The sequence below is a fragment of the Symphalangus syndactylus genome, chromosome 18 (assembly GCF_028878055.3).
Source record: "Symphalangus syndactylus isolate Jambi chromosome 18, NHGRI_mSymSyn1-v2.1_pri, whole genome shotgun sequence".
NCBI classification, from domain to species: Eukaryota; Metazoa; Chordata; class Mammalia; order Primates; family Hylobatidae; genus Symphalangus; species Symphalangus syndactylus.
The window spans coordinates 46,977,856-46,996,200 of NC_072440.2; the positions used below are offsets into that span (position 1 = coordinate 46,977,856).

Here is an 18,345-nt window from a genome sequence, read left to right on the forward strand (position 1 = left end):
TAAACTTTGTAATTGTTTCTCCTAATGGTCAAACCCAAACTCCTCCTTGTGGCACGGAGGTTCTTAGGTGATTAGCACACTTCCCCTCCCCATCTTCCCACTTAATTTCTCCATATTTCTTCTTCCCATTTTAGGTAAACTTACTGGTCCTTCCTCTATAAAGTTTCTCCTAAAAGTCACCCCTTTCAGCACTGTGTCCTTTTACACACTTTGTACAAGTTACTTCTAACAGTGATTTGTTTACATGTTTGTCTTCCCCACATCTAGCCCAGTGACTGGTTCAAAAAAGGCACCAAAAAAATGGATAAAATTAACTATATTACTCTTAATGATTAGTGTAATATAAATATATATATCCCATATCTAAATTCCGGCTCTAAGCAAAAGGGTTCATCTCTCAAGCCCTTAGAATCACTTTAGAAACTCTTCAACTTCTAATTCAACATATTCTGACACTAAACACAAATAGCCAGTCTTAACTTGCTTGGAAAACCACATGAGTTAAGTGTACTATAACCCTTTCCCAAATAAGAGCTGCTATTATGAGGCATTAATGTACAGACTGTTTCATATGTACACTTGGTTGTTTAGGAACAAATATAATTCCAGTTCCAGAGTATATGAATTACAGAATTAGTAACTTCTGTTAAAGATAATTGGAGGTTAAGAGAATTAGTCAAGGAAACTGAAAAAGGAAACTAAAGTTAGAGACAGAAACTAAGTAAAGATAAGAAAAATGAGCTTTACAAAGCTACTCTAGTGGCATCTGGGAGGAGAAAGATCCAATTTGTTTCTAAGAGGGTAATGAAAGTGAAATCCAAGATCAACAATCTCGTCGTAAAATTAACAAGGAATTTAACATACAAATGGGGGACCAGGAGTAGCTGTCATTTGATATGTATCGTATCTATAGCAAAATGAAATAATGTGCAAGCTTCTCATTTATTGAGTTTAGTGGCATAGCAAATCTTTGTTTGCAAGCACATGATAGGAAATGGAAATTTACAGTAGAGAAGGTACATTGGAGTTATCGATAGTTTTTATCACATATCCAATACTTAATGAGTAGCAGTTGGAATTAGACTACTGTATATGCTTTCCAGAGACAATTATGTCTTCTAGGAAAGTCAAAAATAATTATTTGAATTTTTAATTTGCTCCTATCATTATTTTGACATTTTCACCTATGATCTAGTAAGAATTGTATTCTTGATAACAGAACATCTAATTTCTTAAAAATGAGTTAAATTTTATTTAATTAATTCATAGACATAAAAACAGAAATTTATAGAGGTTTTATAGATAGTTGAGTATGGCCAGTTAACTACCCCTTTGAAAGACCTTAATACTCAAATCTTTTTCCTGACTGGGGACCCCTGCCAGAGATTTACCAGCACAGAAGAATAACCTATTGCCTTTGTTTATCAGATTTTCTTATGCACAGGAATCATCTAGAGATGTTGGTACAGGTAGCATCTGTCTCAGTAGGTCTACAAAAGATCCCTGAATTCTAGTTTCCAACAAGCGCTCAGGGATGCTGCTGGTCTACGGACCATACTTTTGAATAGCAAGACCTGAATCAGTGGCTCTTTGCCTTCATGCCTATTGGAATCATCTGGGTAGCTTTAAAAAAAACATTTCTAGGGATAAAACGTTATTTAATTAGTCTGGGCTGCAACCTGGACACTGAGGGTTTTAAGAGCTCTCAAGTTGAGGTGAACAGGTAGCTAAATTTAAGAACCTATGGCCTAACACGTATTGGTTATATTTATTAGGCCTCATTTCAGTACTGCATAGATTATGAGAGTAAAAATGTCCAAAAATCTCCAAATCCTTACTGAAAATATAATTATCAATCAGGTTTCAACTTTAAGAGTCTCAGTGGCTTCATTTCTATATTATTATTTAGTAACATATTTGAATAGTAATTTAAAGATACCCATGGAATTATAATGAAATGACAACCTCAATTACTTTTACATTAGGAGGTAGATGTATAAAAATATAAATATGTGAGTTTCAAAGTATAGGGAAGTGTCAGCTAGGAAGTTTACAAGAAATCCCCAAGTCTGTCACACCAGGAGGAAGGCCCACAGACGCAGGAAAGACAGGCAAAAGTTTAGTTAGTATCACTACTTGAAATAGGCGTCACTGATCCCAGCAGTTAAAAACTGAATCATCTCTGTTAGATCGTTCCTAATTATTTTGCTAAATTGAGGTTTGCAAAAGGTCAAGAAGCAATTCCATTACTGAGGCTCCTTCCTTAACTTTTAGAAATGTGCACCAAAAATAATAAAAATATTTTAAACTCGGAGGTATTTGCACGATTCCATAATTATAGTAAAGAGTAATGGAGTTTAAGTCAATGATAGTAAAGAGTATTGGAGTTTAAGTCAACTGCCACATACTAGTCATGTGACTTAAACTTTAGAACAGGCTTCTTCACAACTAAAATAGTCCAATAAAAATGTGCAAACCCAAATTAATGCCATATACAAATATAAAACAGAATTAAGTATAACTTTGACAAGCAAAAAAATAAATAAATAATACAGCACGTTTTGGCGCAAAGAACTAAAGTCCAGATTGGGAATGACTTCCAGCTTTGCCACTAATTAGCCACATAACAAGCAAATCACACACTTTAATCTCATTTTAAAAATAAAGATGCCTCAAGGAGATTATTTTGACAATCCCTAGCAGATCAAAGCTCTAAAAATCTAAAAATAACTGATTAAGTTACCCTATAAATCAAATATGACTAATGCTAACAACAACAAACCAAAACCAAGAATTTCCTTTTAACATGATTGGTTTAACAAGCCTTTGAAGAAAAATATTTAAAACTTGTCTTCAAGTCTACTAATTGTACGGCAATCATTTAAAATAGTAAAACTATTTAAATCTAAAAAAAATGTAGTGTGTGGAGGTGGGGAGAAAAGGGATCATTAAATGCAATGCAAGTACACCATGCAGAATTAAAATAAAGAAATAATGTAAATTGAGGATAAGATAGCAAAAGCTTTTTCTAAGGAAAACTGTTTCAAAGCATGCAGTGTGAAATTTTACAATCCATCCCAAACAATATACCGTATAGGCATCGTCATTAAATACACATTTTCTGTTTCCAAGTACTACAGATAACTCATAATTCCTATAAAAAATTACACAATCAAGATGGTAGTACGTGGAGATTATTTCCTTTATTGTTTAAATACATGTCTTGCCAATCACAAAATATCTAGTGTAGCCAAACACATAAGAAATCCCCGTATGAATCAAAAAGTGCCATTCTTGCAGCTTTCTGTCACAAGGATGCTGAGAAATGTACTGTAACAGTTTAGGAAACACAAGATTGTCTCAATTTTAAGTTTCAATCATTAATCCTCTTCAGAACTGGAATCATCCTCTTGGTCAGAGAGTTCGGGAACAGGGAAGCGGAGAATGGCAGCTACCCCAGTCAACTGGCTGAGCTGTTCCCCAGAAACGTGAAGACTAGAGAATATCCTAACGGTGCCTGCATTCTCTTTCACACTGTCCACCAGCCTCACATACCGGCTCCGTGTGGCTACATCCTGATGCCTGAAGAGCTCATCGCTGATGAGCAATGTGTCAATTGCCATGGCTTCATTGGCCTTCTCCACCTGCTTGAGTCCATAGAAAGCTCGATCCGGTTCATGTTGTAACATTTTATAGAAGTCATCCAAGGCTTTGACTTCCCCAGCAGCTTTAGTGTCTGAAAGGCGGCTAGCTACAGTAGGGTCACAAAGGGCCTCTTTCAGGGAGTACTTGTGTCCGGAGGAGGCATGTACCTAGAATAACAATTACAAAAGTTAGGCAAAAGAATCTCTTAGAACACCCGTTAATCAGCCCACAAAGGCTTAAAGCCAAAAGCGCTAATAAGGCTTCATAATGTTTCAGCAAAGTTTACTCCATAAATTTGCTAGACATTTAACATTCTCTTTTTATTTCATTATCTCATGAAAATCCCAGCTAAGTAAAGAACTTCTCCTCTTATTTTTCCCTGTTCTAAAACTTTAGGAGTAGTTTATACCAATCCCTCTGCCCATTCTTAACTATCCCTGGGTAAGATTGTTTTACCTGAAGAAATTTGGACCGGTTTTCCAGGAGCAGTTTGTTGTCGGTCTTCACTGCTTGTTGAAACATGTAGTCGCAGAACTGCTCCCTCACAAATCCTGGGCTGGCCACCAGGATGCACTTTACAACATCAAAGTGTATGTGGCGCTGGATAGCCTGGACCACCTGTTCATAGAACCGCTCCAAGGCCCGGTCATGCTGAGAGCAATTGCCTTTCCTTTTCCTAGGGATGTTCACCTCCACCTTGGCCCGAGTGAGGGTCATGCTGGGAGTGACTAAGCAGATATGGGCAAGGCCTTCCTGCATGACCACGGCCGCCACATCAGCGCTCCAGGCTGGGTCACAGGCCTGCTCGATGCGCTCCAGTACCACACTATCCCACTGCTTCTTGGCCAGAGTGAACTGGCGGTTGGGCTCCAGCTCGATGGTGTGGTAAGCCCCCATCTTGACATACTCATTCTCTTGGATGTTGGTCCCCTTAACCCGCAGCTGGCAGGCTTGAGAGTCGAAGTCGATGGCCTCCACGCAGAGAGTGAGGGTAGTGCGGACCCGATTGCTGCCCACGCTGCCCGTGGAGGACTCTGTCTGTACCTTGCGGATGGTGGAGGCGCGCAGGCTGTCGCCCACCTGCACGAGGTTGTAAGTGTGCCACATGTCCTCAGGCTCCTCGGGGACCAGGGTCACCTGGCCCGCATTGTCCTTCTCGATGTTCTTCCTCACGAGCTTCATGGCCAAGGAAAGGGCTCACTGACAGAACCAGAGGAACCAAGGAGATCCTCACCTCCGCCCCGGGAGAGGGGATGGGAATGCAGGCCAGGAAAGGGGCGGGGCCCGGTTTCTATGGACACTTGCCTGGCGGGAAGGAAATACTCTTGCTTCGACTCATGCAGCCTAGGGGAGCACTTCCTCTATCCTTTCCTCTCTCAGTCTCCCGGCGCGCTGCGTGTAACAGGCTCGGGGAACACAGCAGCAAAAATCTTCCCCTCCGCGGTTCCCGCTGGCAGCACGCAGCAGCGGGCTGACGAAATGAAGGCGCATGCGCAGCCCGCGCCCGCGACCCGACGCACGTCTCCCGTCCCCAAAGGAGAGGCGGGGCCGCAGTTCGCGCGTGCGCAGGCGCACTAAGCTGTGAGGCGCTGCGGACAAATGAACTCCCTCAAGAAGGTGCACAGAGTGGTGGCGAGTCCTTTATTTTAATGCCAGACTTCAACTTCCTAAGTTTTCTCTTCCATCCCTGTCTGTGAAGAATCCGGGGAGTGTGTGAGTGCAAATATTAGTTTTACCTGCCTGCGGTTGCCACTCTGCAACGCTTCCCTCTTGGTAAATCCAATTTCAAAACTTAGCAGTAAAAGTAGCTCTCAGAAGTGCAGATTTGGCCCGAACGGCCCAAACTATGCTCGTTTTTGCTCTTGCCTTATCCGCACTCGGACGCTACAAGCTTGTTGGAGCTGGTATTTAGAAGCGGTTTCTGAGAACTACTGGTCACGTTCCGTCTGGGCTCCCAGCAACGTGTCCAGCTGTTCTCTGCGCCTAGTTACCGTGTCTGCACGATCTGATTAACCCAGATGTTAAAGCGCTGGTCCCAAGAGAGAAGAAACTATGTGTGGAATTTACCCCTGGGTGGACCTCTCAGTTGCTTGACCTGATGTCCTGGGAATCCTAGGCTCCAAAGTTGGCAGCCTCAGCTTTCCGCAGCCCAATAGCCTGTGAAATGTTTAGGTTGGGGGTTGGGTCGCAACAGCTTAGGGCCAGATCTTCACTGCCAAAGCTAAGCTAAAAGCCAAGGCTATGGGAAGTGGGGAAAAAACTATTAACTATGACTGACCCTGATTGAATAGCTACATAATGTAAAGAAAATCCTTAAGTTACTTAGCATTATTTATTAGGAAGTGGAAATGGAAAAGTGGGATTGCCTCTTTAAAAGACCGATGAATAGAAAAAACAAAAGAATCTAAAAGTTTTTTGAGAGCTTAGATGGAGTGGAGCGCAGAGGAGTCCTGCACACATAGCTTCTCACTGTCTTTTCTGTCTTACTCTGTGTGGATTGGAAAGGGGAACTAACTAGCCTGAACAGATGAAACAGGGATGAAAGGAAGGAATCTGAGTTTGGCATAGTCATGTGAAAGGAAAATAAATCTCGGATCCCCAAACTCATTAAGCCAAAGGGAAAAGTTAAGCTGGGAACTGGGTCACGCAAAACTGCCTTGCCTCTTAGTTTTTAAATGAGATGGCTACCAGATGAGAAGCTACACACCTCGCCCATATTTTGCCCACAAGGAAATTCTCAGTGAGCACCAAGATCTTTACCCTAAAGTGTTTCTATTAAAATTTACCATGGCAATGTAAATGGATAGCTTCTGTTTTCAGGTGCAGTCACCCCTCTGCCCACCTGACTCAAATGTATATCTGATTGTTCCCCTGCCCCATTTGTCTATGTTATCTTACATAAAAATGCAGATTCAGATTCACTAAGCCAGACAGAGGCATGAATGACTATTTTCCCCCTGCTACCCTCTCACATGAAAACTGTATTTCGCAGTATCACACTCTTTCCCCTTTAAATTTGGAGCCCTCAAAATCATCTTCCGAGAAAGGCATAGACCTGTCTTCCCCGCGCGCGTCCTTAATTTTGGCAAATAAACGTCCTAAAGTGATTGAGACTTGTCTCAACATTTTTCTCAACTGATAGGCTTCACAATTTAAACTTGTGTTAATTATCCTTCCTAAGAGATTATCAGGGGATGGAAAGGTCCCCTCCAAGGGGAAAGTCCAAATAAGAACCACTACTTATTAATATTTGTGGCCTCTTTTGTTTCTCGCTATGTCTCCCCTTACTTCCTCCTTCTTCCCACCTTCCTATCATACTGAGTACCCTCAAGAAGTTCCTAATTCACATTGCCTTCTTCCAATTCCAAGAGAACCCAGCAACTTTTCACTAAGCAAAGAACTGATCACACTCAAGTGTGAAGGTGATTTGCCTATCCAAAGGACACTGTATTTTAAAAAAAGTGTCTTGTTAACTTAAAATTCCTAATTGGTAGGGTGAAAGTGTGCTTGTGTGTGTATGTGTGAAAGAGAGAGAGAGAATGAGGAGATAATTTTGAACTGGGGCTTTGAAGTGCTCCTTGATCATCTTGATCATCTTTCTAAGTACAATTTATCTTTCCCATAGTCTGCCAAAGATTAAAAGCCACAGAATCATAGTGTATGCACACAGTAGGATCTTAACAAAAGGTTTTTATTGAAGAGCTATCACATATTGAATGTTTATCAAGTTCTTTCCTATGCTCTAATTCTCCCCTGTAAGGTAAATATTTGTTATCCTAATGTTTTAGAAGAAAATCAACTATGGGGAAGTTAAGAAATGTTTTCAAGATCACATGACTAGCATTGAAATTCAGGCCTGCTTAACCCCATATCCTCTCTTTCTACTACTACCATCCTATATTATGAATGTTTGTAATCATCTCCGTCACTGCAAATTATGTGCTGTTATCCACTGTCACTTCCCCTCAACTGTCACCTTTACCAGTTAAACAAAAACTCACAGCTTGGGAAACAACCTAGAGGATTGGAAAGGCACTGGTCCCTTTCCTGCTCTTTTATCACCTCTTAAAATTATTCTACTTTTCTCTTCTACATAGTTTTTTTTTTCCTTCTGTCCAGCCTAGGTCATCATTATACTCTTAGAGGAAGATCTAATGTTCTACTTTAGAAAAATATACATATATTTATCTCTACATTAGAAACCTGTGAAAAACCCTTATTGACTCTTAAATCCATGGTTAAAAAAAATTTTTTTTAAAGTTATGAGGCAAACCACTTTGGGCCATTTTAAAAAATATCAATGTGCTTCCATAATTCAGCATACTATAAAATCTTTCATAGAATTACTGTTTTATGTGAAACATCTGCAGTAGTTGGGAACTTTTTTTTTCTTAGTAATTTAAGCCTGTAGTTGACTATTAGACGTTTTCACCCAGATTTTGTTTATGACTTAGTATTTCTAGACCAATCATTATATTTTTATTTTGATTCATTTTGGATTCCCATTCCCTATGAATTAACGTCTACAATCCCTCTCTACAATCCCAATTTGCACTGGCCTTACAAATTTACTTCCCACTTTTCCCCTCAGGGCACCCTATATTCCACCTTGAAAGTAACCTTTGTTCCCTACATATGCTAGGAACTTTCTCGTTTGCTACCTTAACTCATACTAACTTCTCTGTTTAAAATGTCGCTTCCTTTCATCCCTGCTTCCATTAGTGCTGCCTATCTTTAAAGTCCAGCTTAAATGTTATCTCAAACTTGAAACCATGTAAACTTGAAACCAGTTAATTTAAACATGTATCTTTTTTGTTGAACTCTGGAAGGATTCATCTTTATACTCCTTCTTTGTCCTTTTAAAGGTCCTCTGCACATAGTAGGCACTCATATATTAATGATAAGCTAGGTGAGTCAAATGTAAAGTATGTCAGCTATTTTAACATTATTACAGACATTTCCAGACATTTCTTAAGGCACTTATATTTTTATTGACTGTATTTCACGTAATAATGGTAGTTTAGAAACTGCTGTAGTTATATATTTATTTTTATTTTTTTCCAAATAAGCAAAATATTGAGAAAAATACCAGGGCTTTTAGCTGTTTTGCTTTAAATACTAATTTTATACTTATTTATTGGCTGTTTAAAATAGAAATCTTTATATCAGTAACTTTATATCAGTATAAATCTTTATATCAGTAACTTTAATTATATCTATTTTTCCTACAATGTCTTATTTGTATTAATCTCTCCAGAAGGGGAAAAAAAGTATTGTTACCTCCAAAAGTTTTTAATTTGTTGCTCTTGAGACACTTCCAGTGTCTCAAGAAGAGAACTGGGCTAGAAGTCAAGCATCCTGGATTGTAGCTCTTACTCTTCAATTGTTTTTACTGTAACTTTTGGCAGTACTCAGTCTCTTTGGAACCCAATTTATTTTACTGAAGAATTGAGGGAATTGAATTCAATAATTAAATTTCTAACTAAAAATTATGCTGCAGTAATATTTTTTAAATGTTTAAACAACACCTATAATCTCATCCTAACATATTTGTTTTCAATTTTGCATGCTATCTTTCAAGTCTGATTTTTCTAAGACCCATTTCAGAGGTGAAAGACTGATTCAAAGTTTCTTGCTTGTGGACCAAGAATTGGCAGACCTCAAATATGGTCTTTCCTGGATGGATTCTACCAACTTGAAATAAGTCCCAGACCGCAAGCTAACTATTTTTCATTCTAAATTATAAATAAGATTATTTGTCCTGCTCTCTCATTTGACCATCCTTATGAGGTCCTAGTAATATTATGATACTTGATATTAATAAATTATAGTTATTCAAGTAATATCAAGTATAGATACTTGATATTATAAAAATGCCTGGCTTGAAGCTAGAAAACTGGATCAGACAAAACAAGGGACAAGAGCCCATTTTAACATGATCATGATTATTCAGCCTTGGAAAAATAACTGGTTTGGTAGAGTTGACTGATGGATAATCTTTGGGGTACATTTATTTATGTTATTTATGTTATTCAGCTCTACTGAATGATATGGTTCATGGACCTCATTGGTGAGTTGAATTACTATCTTTCCTCTTATAATAATATAAAAGAAATGGTTTGTATGACATAAAATGGAATTATGGGCTCCTGAAAGATGGAAATCTTGTTTTAATACCCTCTGCTTAGCATGTGACCCTTAAACAGTCGGGGCTGTATACATTTTCTTGTTTTCATCTTGTATTTTATTTTGGAAGGCTTACTTTCCTGCAACACAAACCTAATCTTTTTGTTATTCCGTATAAAGCACTTTGGGAACCTCTCCCACCATTGCTTCTTCCCATGTCTTCTACCTCTTCCACCAGTAAAGGCAGAGACTTACTACCTTTTATTTGTCTTTGTGCTCCTGGAACACAGCATAACAAGTGGCACATACTCATATTTTTAGTATGCAAAAATTAATGGTTATTAATTTTTCTTTAATTTGGAGTTTTTAACTTGTCTGTAACTGACATTCTAAAATTAGGAAGTCACATTCTGTTTTATAATGTTATTAAAAACTTAAAAAGAAGGTTACTCTTAAGGTAAGTTTGTATAAGGCTATTTCAATATTTGAGATAGCCATTCTTAGGTAAGAAAATGGTAATTTAAAATACATCTTGCCCAGGAAAAGTTCTTAAAATGTTTTAGAATAACACATAATGGCAATTAGTTTTATCATACATGGTTTGGAAAGTGAACTTTACAAAATAAGAAGCCAGAGCTCCAATTATGAATATCTAGTGATAAACGCAATTGTTTATTTAGACAGAATGTGCAAACCTCAGATTATGCAAAGGTTCCCATGTGACCTCCACCAGCAAAGCTAAGTGGATGACTGGGAGGATTAGTTAGCTAATATAGACAAAAGGGTAAAAGGGAAAATGGTTTTTTTTGTTTGTTTGTTTTATTTGTTTGTTTTAAGGAACTTGTACTCGCTCACTATCTAAATTTCTCATGATGGAAAATGCTTACTTGCCGTTGTCACAAAATAATACAAAACCTCCTACCAAATAAAATCCTATCAACAGAAGTAAGTGTGTGTGTGTGTGAGTGTGTGTATTTCTGTTTGCATGTATTCTTATACAGCATAAGATCATTTCACCAAAAATATTATAAGTAAAATGTGTTACACAGATATTTTTAAGGATTGGCTAGTACCCATGTATTTCTAGACTTTAGTATTTGGTAAAATAAAAGTCTAATTAATAAAATAATTTTGAAAGTACATTTAATTTGTAGTAAGGATATATGATTTATAACAAAATATATAAACCATCTTAACTATTGATGTTTTAAAGTGATTTAGGTGCTATATTTAAATGTAAGAATTTGCATTTATTTTAGGAGATCTCATATAATTCATACAAAAAGAGTATGTGTATCCACTCCTTTGCATATTTGAATTACAATGATTTTTCAGTTCAGATCTCTTACTTATCTTGTTAATAGGGATCTCCTGTTTGGATAAAACTGATTTTTTTTAACACATAAAGTGAATTCTTAACACCAACCAGCATATGCATTTTAATTTCCTTCTAAAACTTAGTTGACTTTTTTATCTTCCTTTTAAATCATGGGAAAGTTTTGATTAAAATTAGTCTCCTTCCTATATACACAACCCTGGAGCTTACCACCAACATGACAAAAAGTTAAGAGTTTGCCAAAGCTAAAGTCATTAATCCTGTGCAACTGGAGCATTATTTGATTACTTTATTGTCACCTTTCTCCTGAAGCTCTCTTCTAAAGATGGAGCATTTGGAGGGAGCTCTGTTTTTGGGATCTGGTGAGGCTGTTGGTGCCAGAGGAGCAGTTATCCCCTAAATCAGATATAAACTTGGCACTTGAAGAGAACTAAGAGGAACAATGTTATATCTCTGTATCTACATGGGGTTCACATACTAGCCTCTTTGAAATCTTATGACACAATTTTTAAGAGTCCAAAGAAATAGAAAATTACCATGTAGCTACACTGTATATTATTGATTGTAATTTTCAGATGCACATTTTCCTAATTTCGACATCTCTGAAACTAGGAACTATCTAACAATCTAGCAATTATAATTGGATTGGGAGTGGCTTGTCTTTTTTAATGGTACATAAAATAGTGGTGCATCTTTCAATTGATGATGTCTTCCATTCCATTATTTATAAATTTGGGTAGACAGAAATATTTCAGGTGGAGGTATAATAAAATCAGGCAGAGGTATATAATAAAGGGACAATCTGATCCCTTAAGTAGTTTCTGAGTTTGTCAATAGTCAATTCTTTTGTGATTCATTCAATTAAAAACTGCCTATTATTTCTAGGTATTATGGTTAAAGATCCTACCCTCACAGAGCATACAGCAAGCTGGAAAGACAGGCAATTAGATGGTTAATTATAATACCATGGTGCATTATATAATAGAAGCAAAGGTGCTGGGATACACATGTCCTAAGGTAGGGTCCAATCTACTTCAGGGTGTCTCTTGGAAATGATGTTTTTTCAGGGATTGAGATCAGTAGCAGTGGGAGTAACTACTTATGCTAAGTCCCCAAGGAGACTTTAGAGTAGCTGGCATAATAAAGGAGCTGAAAGAAGCTCAATAATCTTGAAGATAGAAATATATGCAGTCATTTGCATCTCTTGATACTCTACTGTACTTGCTTTGAGGGTGAATACAATTCTCCAGTCACAGACTGCTCTGAATAGGCAATCTACTCTGACTTTAGCACTGTGGCAACAGTTTCAAAATATCATCTCAGTTTCTTAACATGAATTCGAGTACACTATTTTGTATTTCACACAACAGAAGAGTAGTGTAGGTAAAGAATAGCATTTTAGTCCCCAACTTTTCTAAATATATTTTAAACATGAGCTACTTTATTCTACTAAAATATGTTAAGAGGTGTGGAAATTCAGCAAGTTCTAAATCTAGTGGGAAGTTTATTGGGTTGGAAGTGGAGGAACACGTTAGAGGAGCATCTATCTACTGAAGTCAGAACATCAGTGATAAGCTGTGGCCCAAGAGCTCATGCTTCAAAATAGCTGGATAAGTGTTATGACAGGAGGGAAGAGAAATAGTTAAACTAGTATAGCATATGTATATGTCTCATGGTTACTCTCATTGCCTGTTTACTAAACAAACAAAAATCCCGTGAATTCATTGCTGCCTTTACAAACATCACAATGAGTAAGACAATTTTCACCATCTTCAGCAATTCCTGACAATACATTGTCTGCCATTGGGAGTCATTCTTCGTTTTAAAAAGGTGGCTGACTTTCTCCCCATATTCAGCCATCTCCCATCTCCTCACTGGATTTCATTTTGAATAGGAAATGTTGCCTGCGAAAAAAGTCACAAAAGAAGATCTTTGCTAGGCCAACCAAAATGTTTCCAGGGAAGAGAGACATATAGTTTAATTAGGGGTAATTCTATATTTATATTCCTAATAACGAGAAATAGTAGTCTTACTTGAGTTACACTTAATGCTGTACACCTAAAAATCATGGAAATAAAAGACTGACTTGTATCATTAATTAGGTCTTTATCCAACTCTTTTAGACAATTATGTTTGGATTTCACATTTAGAGGAGTGAGCAAGAGAGAATGAACTTATCTTTAGGCAGTCTATATAGCATATTATTTTAGAGCATTTAATTTGAGGTCAGAGATATGAATTGAGTAGATTTGTCATTAGTTCTTCAACTTTGGACAAATGAAATTAACTTCTTAATACTGTATTTTGATTTCTTCATCTCTAAAATATTGATAATAGTCAAAAAGTTTTAATTTTTTTCTCTTCTTTTTTTCAAAGCTAATTAACTGAAGCTGAGGGAGTGAAAAAAGAACAAAGAAATCTGTGACTGCTTGTGATCAATTAGTAAACTTAATTTTTTAGATTAAAATGAAATAATACATGCAAAGCCCTTGGCACAGTGCCTTGCACATAATACATTTCGGGGTTAAGTTGTGCTAGTTATTCTGTTATTGATTGTCTTGCCCTTTGTCCTCTGGAAGGGTGGATCTTGCCATTTGGGTATGGTCAATGGGAAGGCTGAGCAAGACATCAGAGGGTGGGAGGAAAGGAGGTATATTTATTTTCCTTACTCCTTCTCTGCTGGGCTTCAATTTTGTCACTAGCTGCATTCCTTTTTATGACCACAACTCCAGTCTAATGGCGACCCTCCCATAGCTAGAGTTCATAATCAAACTAACACTGCCACCTCCTCAGGCCTAGGAATGGTCATGGTTTTTCTTCTCACCTTGCTTCAGGTTCTTTTTTCCCCACTGTTGCTTGCGCTAGATGCTCCACCCTCTTTTCTTGTTCCTTTAAGGCCTCTCTAAACTGTCACTTTATGAAACTGTCTTCAGTTAAATCCTTTATATGTGGCATTAGTTTATGCTGAGACTTTGACATACATAAGATAACAATCCTTTGGACATAAGGAAGGACATCTTTTTGATGAATCATTTTAGTAAACGTTGTAAGGAGCTAATATAAGACATTCTAAATCAAATGGAAAGTTTACTGGGATGCTGGTGGCTTGTTGTTCTGATGTAAACCTGGCTTTGAAGGCTGTAGAGAGTTTATTTAGATGTCAGAGGGTGGTAAGATGGAAAGGTGGAGTTCTTTTCTCAATGCATAAAACAAGATCATATCTTCAGTGGCAAAATGAACATGAGGATTATGGAGAAAGCAAAGAAAAGTGATTGGCTATAATGGACAGTTTATGCTTATGGGTTGTGGTAGGCAGAATAATGGTCTCCCAAAGATATCCATGACCTAATGCCTGGAACCTGTGACTATGTTATCTTAGATGGTAAAAGGGACTTGGAAGATGTAATTAAATTAAAGATCTTGAGATGAGGAGATTATTCTGGTAGGCACATTGTAATTACAAGGATCCTTAGGAAGGTAGTAGGGTCAGAGTCTGAGAAGGAGATATGATGATAAAGCAGAGTCACGGGGGAAGATCTGAAGATTCTACCCTGCTGGGTTGAAGACGGAGAAAGGGGCCACAGGCCAAGAATGCAGGTGGTGGCCAGAGAATGGTGAAAACAAGGAAACTGATTTTCCCCTAGAACCTCCAGAAGAAATGCAGCCCTGGTGACATCTTGATTCTAGCCCAGTGATACTTCGGACCTACAGAACTGTGCAGTAGTGAATTTATGTTGTTTTAGGCTGGTGATCTGTGGCAAGTTGTTACAACAGCAATAAGAAACTGACATAGGAGTAGTAGGAGATAGAGAGAGGGTGTTGGATTAGGGCAGTCAGTGGAGAATTTTGGATTTTATCTTAAAGGCAACAAAGAACCACCAAAGATTTTTGACTAAAAACAGATATAATGAAAATGATGTATTAGGAGGGTAGACTGGAAGTTGGGTTCAGATTGAAGACAGAAAGGTAAGCTCTACAGTAGTGTTCATGGATAAGTATGGTGATGAGTCCCCAGGTTACAAATGGACTCTGAATTGATAAGAAGTTTCCAAATCTGAAAGAGATTACTAAAGAAGAGCCTACAGAATATAATGACTGATGGGGAATCAGCAAAGGAAAGCAGTCCAATTTCAGATCCCTCGTGTTGCGAAATGGGCATAAATATAGCGCACACAAGGGTTCCAAATATTTTCTTTTAAGTCTCTTCCTGGATTCACCAATGTATATTTCACCAACATATATATGAAATTGTAACTTGTTAAACTTCTCTGTTACTTCAAGTTTCACTCTTGTTTTAGAGGATACGCAAACCTCATTTCATCATTTCTACTCTAGAGACTGCTTATTTGGTAGAATGAAAAAGGTACAACTTGGATAGTAAACTACTGTATTCAGATTTTGCACAAAAACAAAATACAATCTAAAAAAATTTGAATTGGAGAAGAATCATAGGTCAAATATGTGTAAAGAGTAGTGGCAGTAGCTGGTAAATTAAACCACTCACTGGCTATAATGCTGTTCAGCAGTTACCACTGTTTGGATTATTGGACATTTCCTGAGTAGTGGGAAATGTTTGGATGAAAAACCAGTAGCTCATTATTAACTCTCTTTACATCACCTCCCTTCTGAAAAAAGCTCTGCTTACTGATAATCAACTTCTAAATGATCTTCATAAAAGTTAACAATGCTTGGCCATCTAAGGCAGGTCTAAACTGGCTGGCTGTACCCTGATTTTAATGGTAAAAATACTAAATTAACTAGTACTAATAACCATGCCAGCAGTAAAAACACTGAACAATTGAATATCAATGATATGTTAAAGCCAGCTGTTAATTAACCCATTAATAAGATGCTTTTCTTTCACACAGAGATTCTATCGATACACTTTCCCCCCACGTTCTTCCATTTTTCACCATTTCAACTTCCCCCCACCCCAATCAGTAACTGGTAAAAAAGATCTGACCATGAGTTCATTATTGGAAAAATCTTAGAAAATTCTATATTTCAACCTTTTTCTAAATTGGATACAACTTTGCATTTCCACTATGTTTTTAAGCCCCCTCCTTAAAAATACACATTTATGTACAAATAACAATACTATATTTTGCAACTTAAAAGTAGACTTCACTGTGATATTGACAGAGAAAATGTTCGCCATTCTTTTCTACGTTTCAAAATATCCCTCCTCTTGGGTGCTGACATAGAAACATCATTTTGGTACAAGTGGCAGTTTCGTCTTGCATCCCTGCCTTTTCTTGTTCTGCATGGGAAAAAAGCCTGAATAGTAGACAGCAAGAAAATTCAGTAATGTCCACTCTGGAACAACCCGAGGGTAGGAATTTTGCATATATATCAGGCGCCCTATAAGCATCACCCTCCCATCCCATGCCATACAAAAGGGTGGAGGGGAGGAAATATTCAGCAAAGTCCTAATATACAATGTGTATTGTAAAAACAACTTTAGTTTTAAAAGTGAATTCTACCTTGTAAGGTTTTCAGTGCTGCCTCACTCCTACTCCTAGGGTGAAGGACTTTGGAGAGACACTAAAACTAATTTACATCAAAACCAGAACGCGAAACTCCTGTCTGCCCCGTAGCCTGGCCTGAGTACCTGGAGTGCCAGAAAGTGGATGGGTGCTCTCTCCTCCTATCTGGCCCGTGGCTCTGAGGACCTCCCTCCCTGCTCCAAGCCCCAAGCCCGCGAGCAGGAGATGCTCAGAGAAAAGCGAGTCGCTCACCAGTGAGGAGCCAGCAGCAGGCGACAGCGACCCCTGGGCGGGCGCGGGGCCGAGGGGCCATGGCCGGAGCGGCCTCAGCGCCCGGGGGCCGCGCTGGTTCGCAGGGCAGGACCGGGCGCGGGAGCTGCGCGCTCTGGCTGGGCCACTTAGCCCGCTGCCGCGGTTCCCAGTCCTCTGCCCCAGTGGCAGCGGCGCCCAGGAGCGGGAGAGGAGTGATTTCCTGTGTTTTCGTCGAATGCCTCTAAATGCGCTCCACGCTTTTCACATCCCAGACGGATTGCCACATCGCCCGCCCCTTCGCGCTCTCGGTCTCTGAAATCTCACTGGCAGCTTCCCAGGCTCTGTCCGAGACATGGACAAATAAAGCCAGCTTCGCGGGTCCGTGTTTAGGCTAAAGTCCACGGGCTGTAGAAGCGAACCTTAAAGGGACATCTGCCTTTCATTGAGAGGGTGATCTCGTTCTCCGGGCCAAATCCCCTAAGGTGGTAGGAAGGCGGGTAAGGGCTGGACCTTCGGGAGGGTGTCGCCAGCCCAGTGGCTCCGCCTTCACACCCCTTACTTCTCCCGGCCTGGGCAGGGAGGGCTCTTTGACAGTGCCTGAGCGCCCTTGACGGGAGGCAGCTTTCCCGGGTCCATTGCGCAGAGGCATTAGGCCGTCTGTGAAAATGCGAGGATCTGGAATCCCCCCTTCCATCCCCTGCGGACACTTGAAATTCACCGTGAAGTCGTTTTGCACGAAAGGGGGCGTCGCCACCACCCCGACAGGCTCCACCGAGGGCTTTGCTTTCGCTTGGGGCGGGGGGGGAGGGTGCTTCGTTTATGGTAATTCGTGGTCAAAGGGTGGTTGCAGATAAGCTTTTCTTTGAGATAACTATGATAAGGGGAGAAAAGGAGAAGCAAGACGGAGGAAAAACAGTAAGAAGGAGAGCGAGAAGGGACGAGAGGAAGAAAAGCAGCCTCCTTGGAAATGGAATGTGTGTGGGCTATTTTGTTTAAGTGAATTAGGATGTTTGTACGCTGGTAATTGAATCTAATAAAGAAGTCGGGGCACTACTTTATTTTTTTCTTGCTTGAAACTTTTACGAGTAAAAATGCATTAAGAGTCCACAAGTGCTTAGGAACTTGCAATGCTTCCCTTTCCTGGTGAGTTGAACAACCTCGCTGAGTCAAAAGCCATATTCACGCTAGCTTCAACGAATGCTGGCTATTTTCAAAATAGCTGTGTCTTAGCGGTTTTGAGAGTTTCAAAGAACAGAAAGAATGAGTGGATTTGTGTTTAGAGGAATCTGAGGGAAACAGTTCAATTCAATTCACTTCAACTCAACAACTAATTGAGCATCTCTATCTAGCAGAACTAGGGCTAGGCAGGACAAGAGTGCCACCCAAAGGAGGGTTCGTTGAGCAGAACACAACACAGGTAGCACAGAACAGGTAACACGAGGGACAGGAAGGAAGAAGCCCACAGGGTTCACTGGATACACTGCCAGACAGAGGATCGCA

General features: G+C 39.2%; 2 protein-coding genes and 1 long non-coding RNA gene across 4 annotated transcripts in view; 1 reads left to right on the plus strand and 2 right to left on the minus strand.

The window, feature by feature from the left end:
* ITGA1 (integrin subunit alpha 1) overlaps window positions 1–17,506 on the minus strand; it is a 170,887-nt gene extending 153,381 nt beyond the window's left edge. Inside the window, exon 1 of the mRNA XM_055252682.2 lies at window positions 16,846–17,506. Coding sequence (XP_055108657.2) covers window positions 16,846–16,906 — 61 coding nt within the window. The 5' untranslated portion in view covers window positions 16,907–17,506. The remainder of the gene's footprint in view (window positions 1–16,845) is intronic.
* PELO (pelota mRNA surveillance and ribosome rescue factor) lies at window positions 3,185–5,136 on the minus strand. The gene is made up of 2 exons (XM_055252683.2): window positions 4,102–5,136; window positions 3,185–3,812 (listed from the first exon to the last, which is right to left on the minus strand). Exons 1-2 carry the CDS (start codon window positions 4,825–4,827, stop codon window positions 3,381–3,383), a joined length of 1,158 nt encoding a protein of 385 aa, XP_055108658.1. The 5' UTR covers window positions 4,828–5,136; the 3' UTR covers window positions 3,185–3,380.
* LOC129467849 (uncharacterized) overlaps window positions 5,198–18,345 on the plus strand; it is a 29,778-nt gene continuing 16,630 nt past the window's right edge. The window contains exon 1 of one of the 2 annotated variants that reach the window (XR_010116912.1): window positions 5,198–5,418. This is a non-coding gene — a long non-coding RNA (uncharacterized lncRNA). The remainder of the gene's footprint in view (window positions 5,419–18,345) is intronic. The other variant, XR_008652494.2, reaches the window with a different exon arrangement.

Bases quoted from the DNA above. Each gene is read 5' to 3' on its own strand.
- PELO (XM_055252683.2), bottom strand. From the start codon at position 4,827: ATGAAGCTCGTGAGGAAGAACATCGAGAAGGACAATGCGGGCCAGGTG. The intron at 3,813-4,101 runs GTAAAACAATCT...TTGTTATTCTAG, and splicing joins ACCGGTCCAAATTTCTTCAG to GTACATGCCTCCTCCGGACA.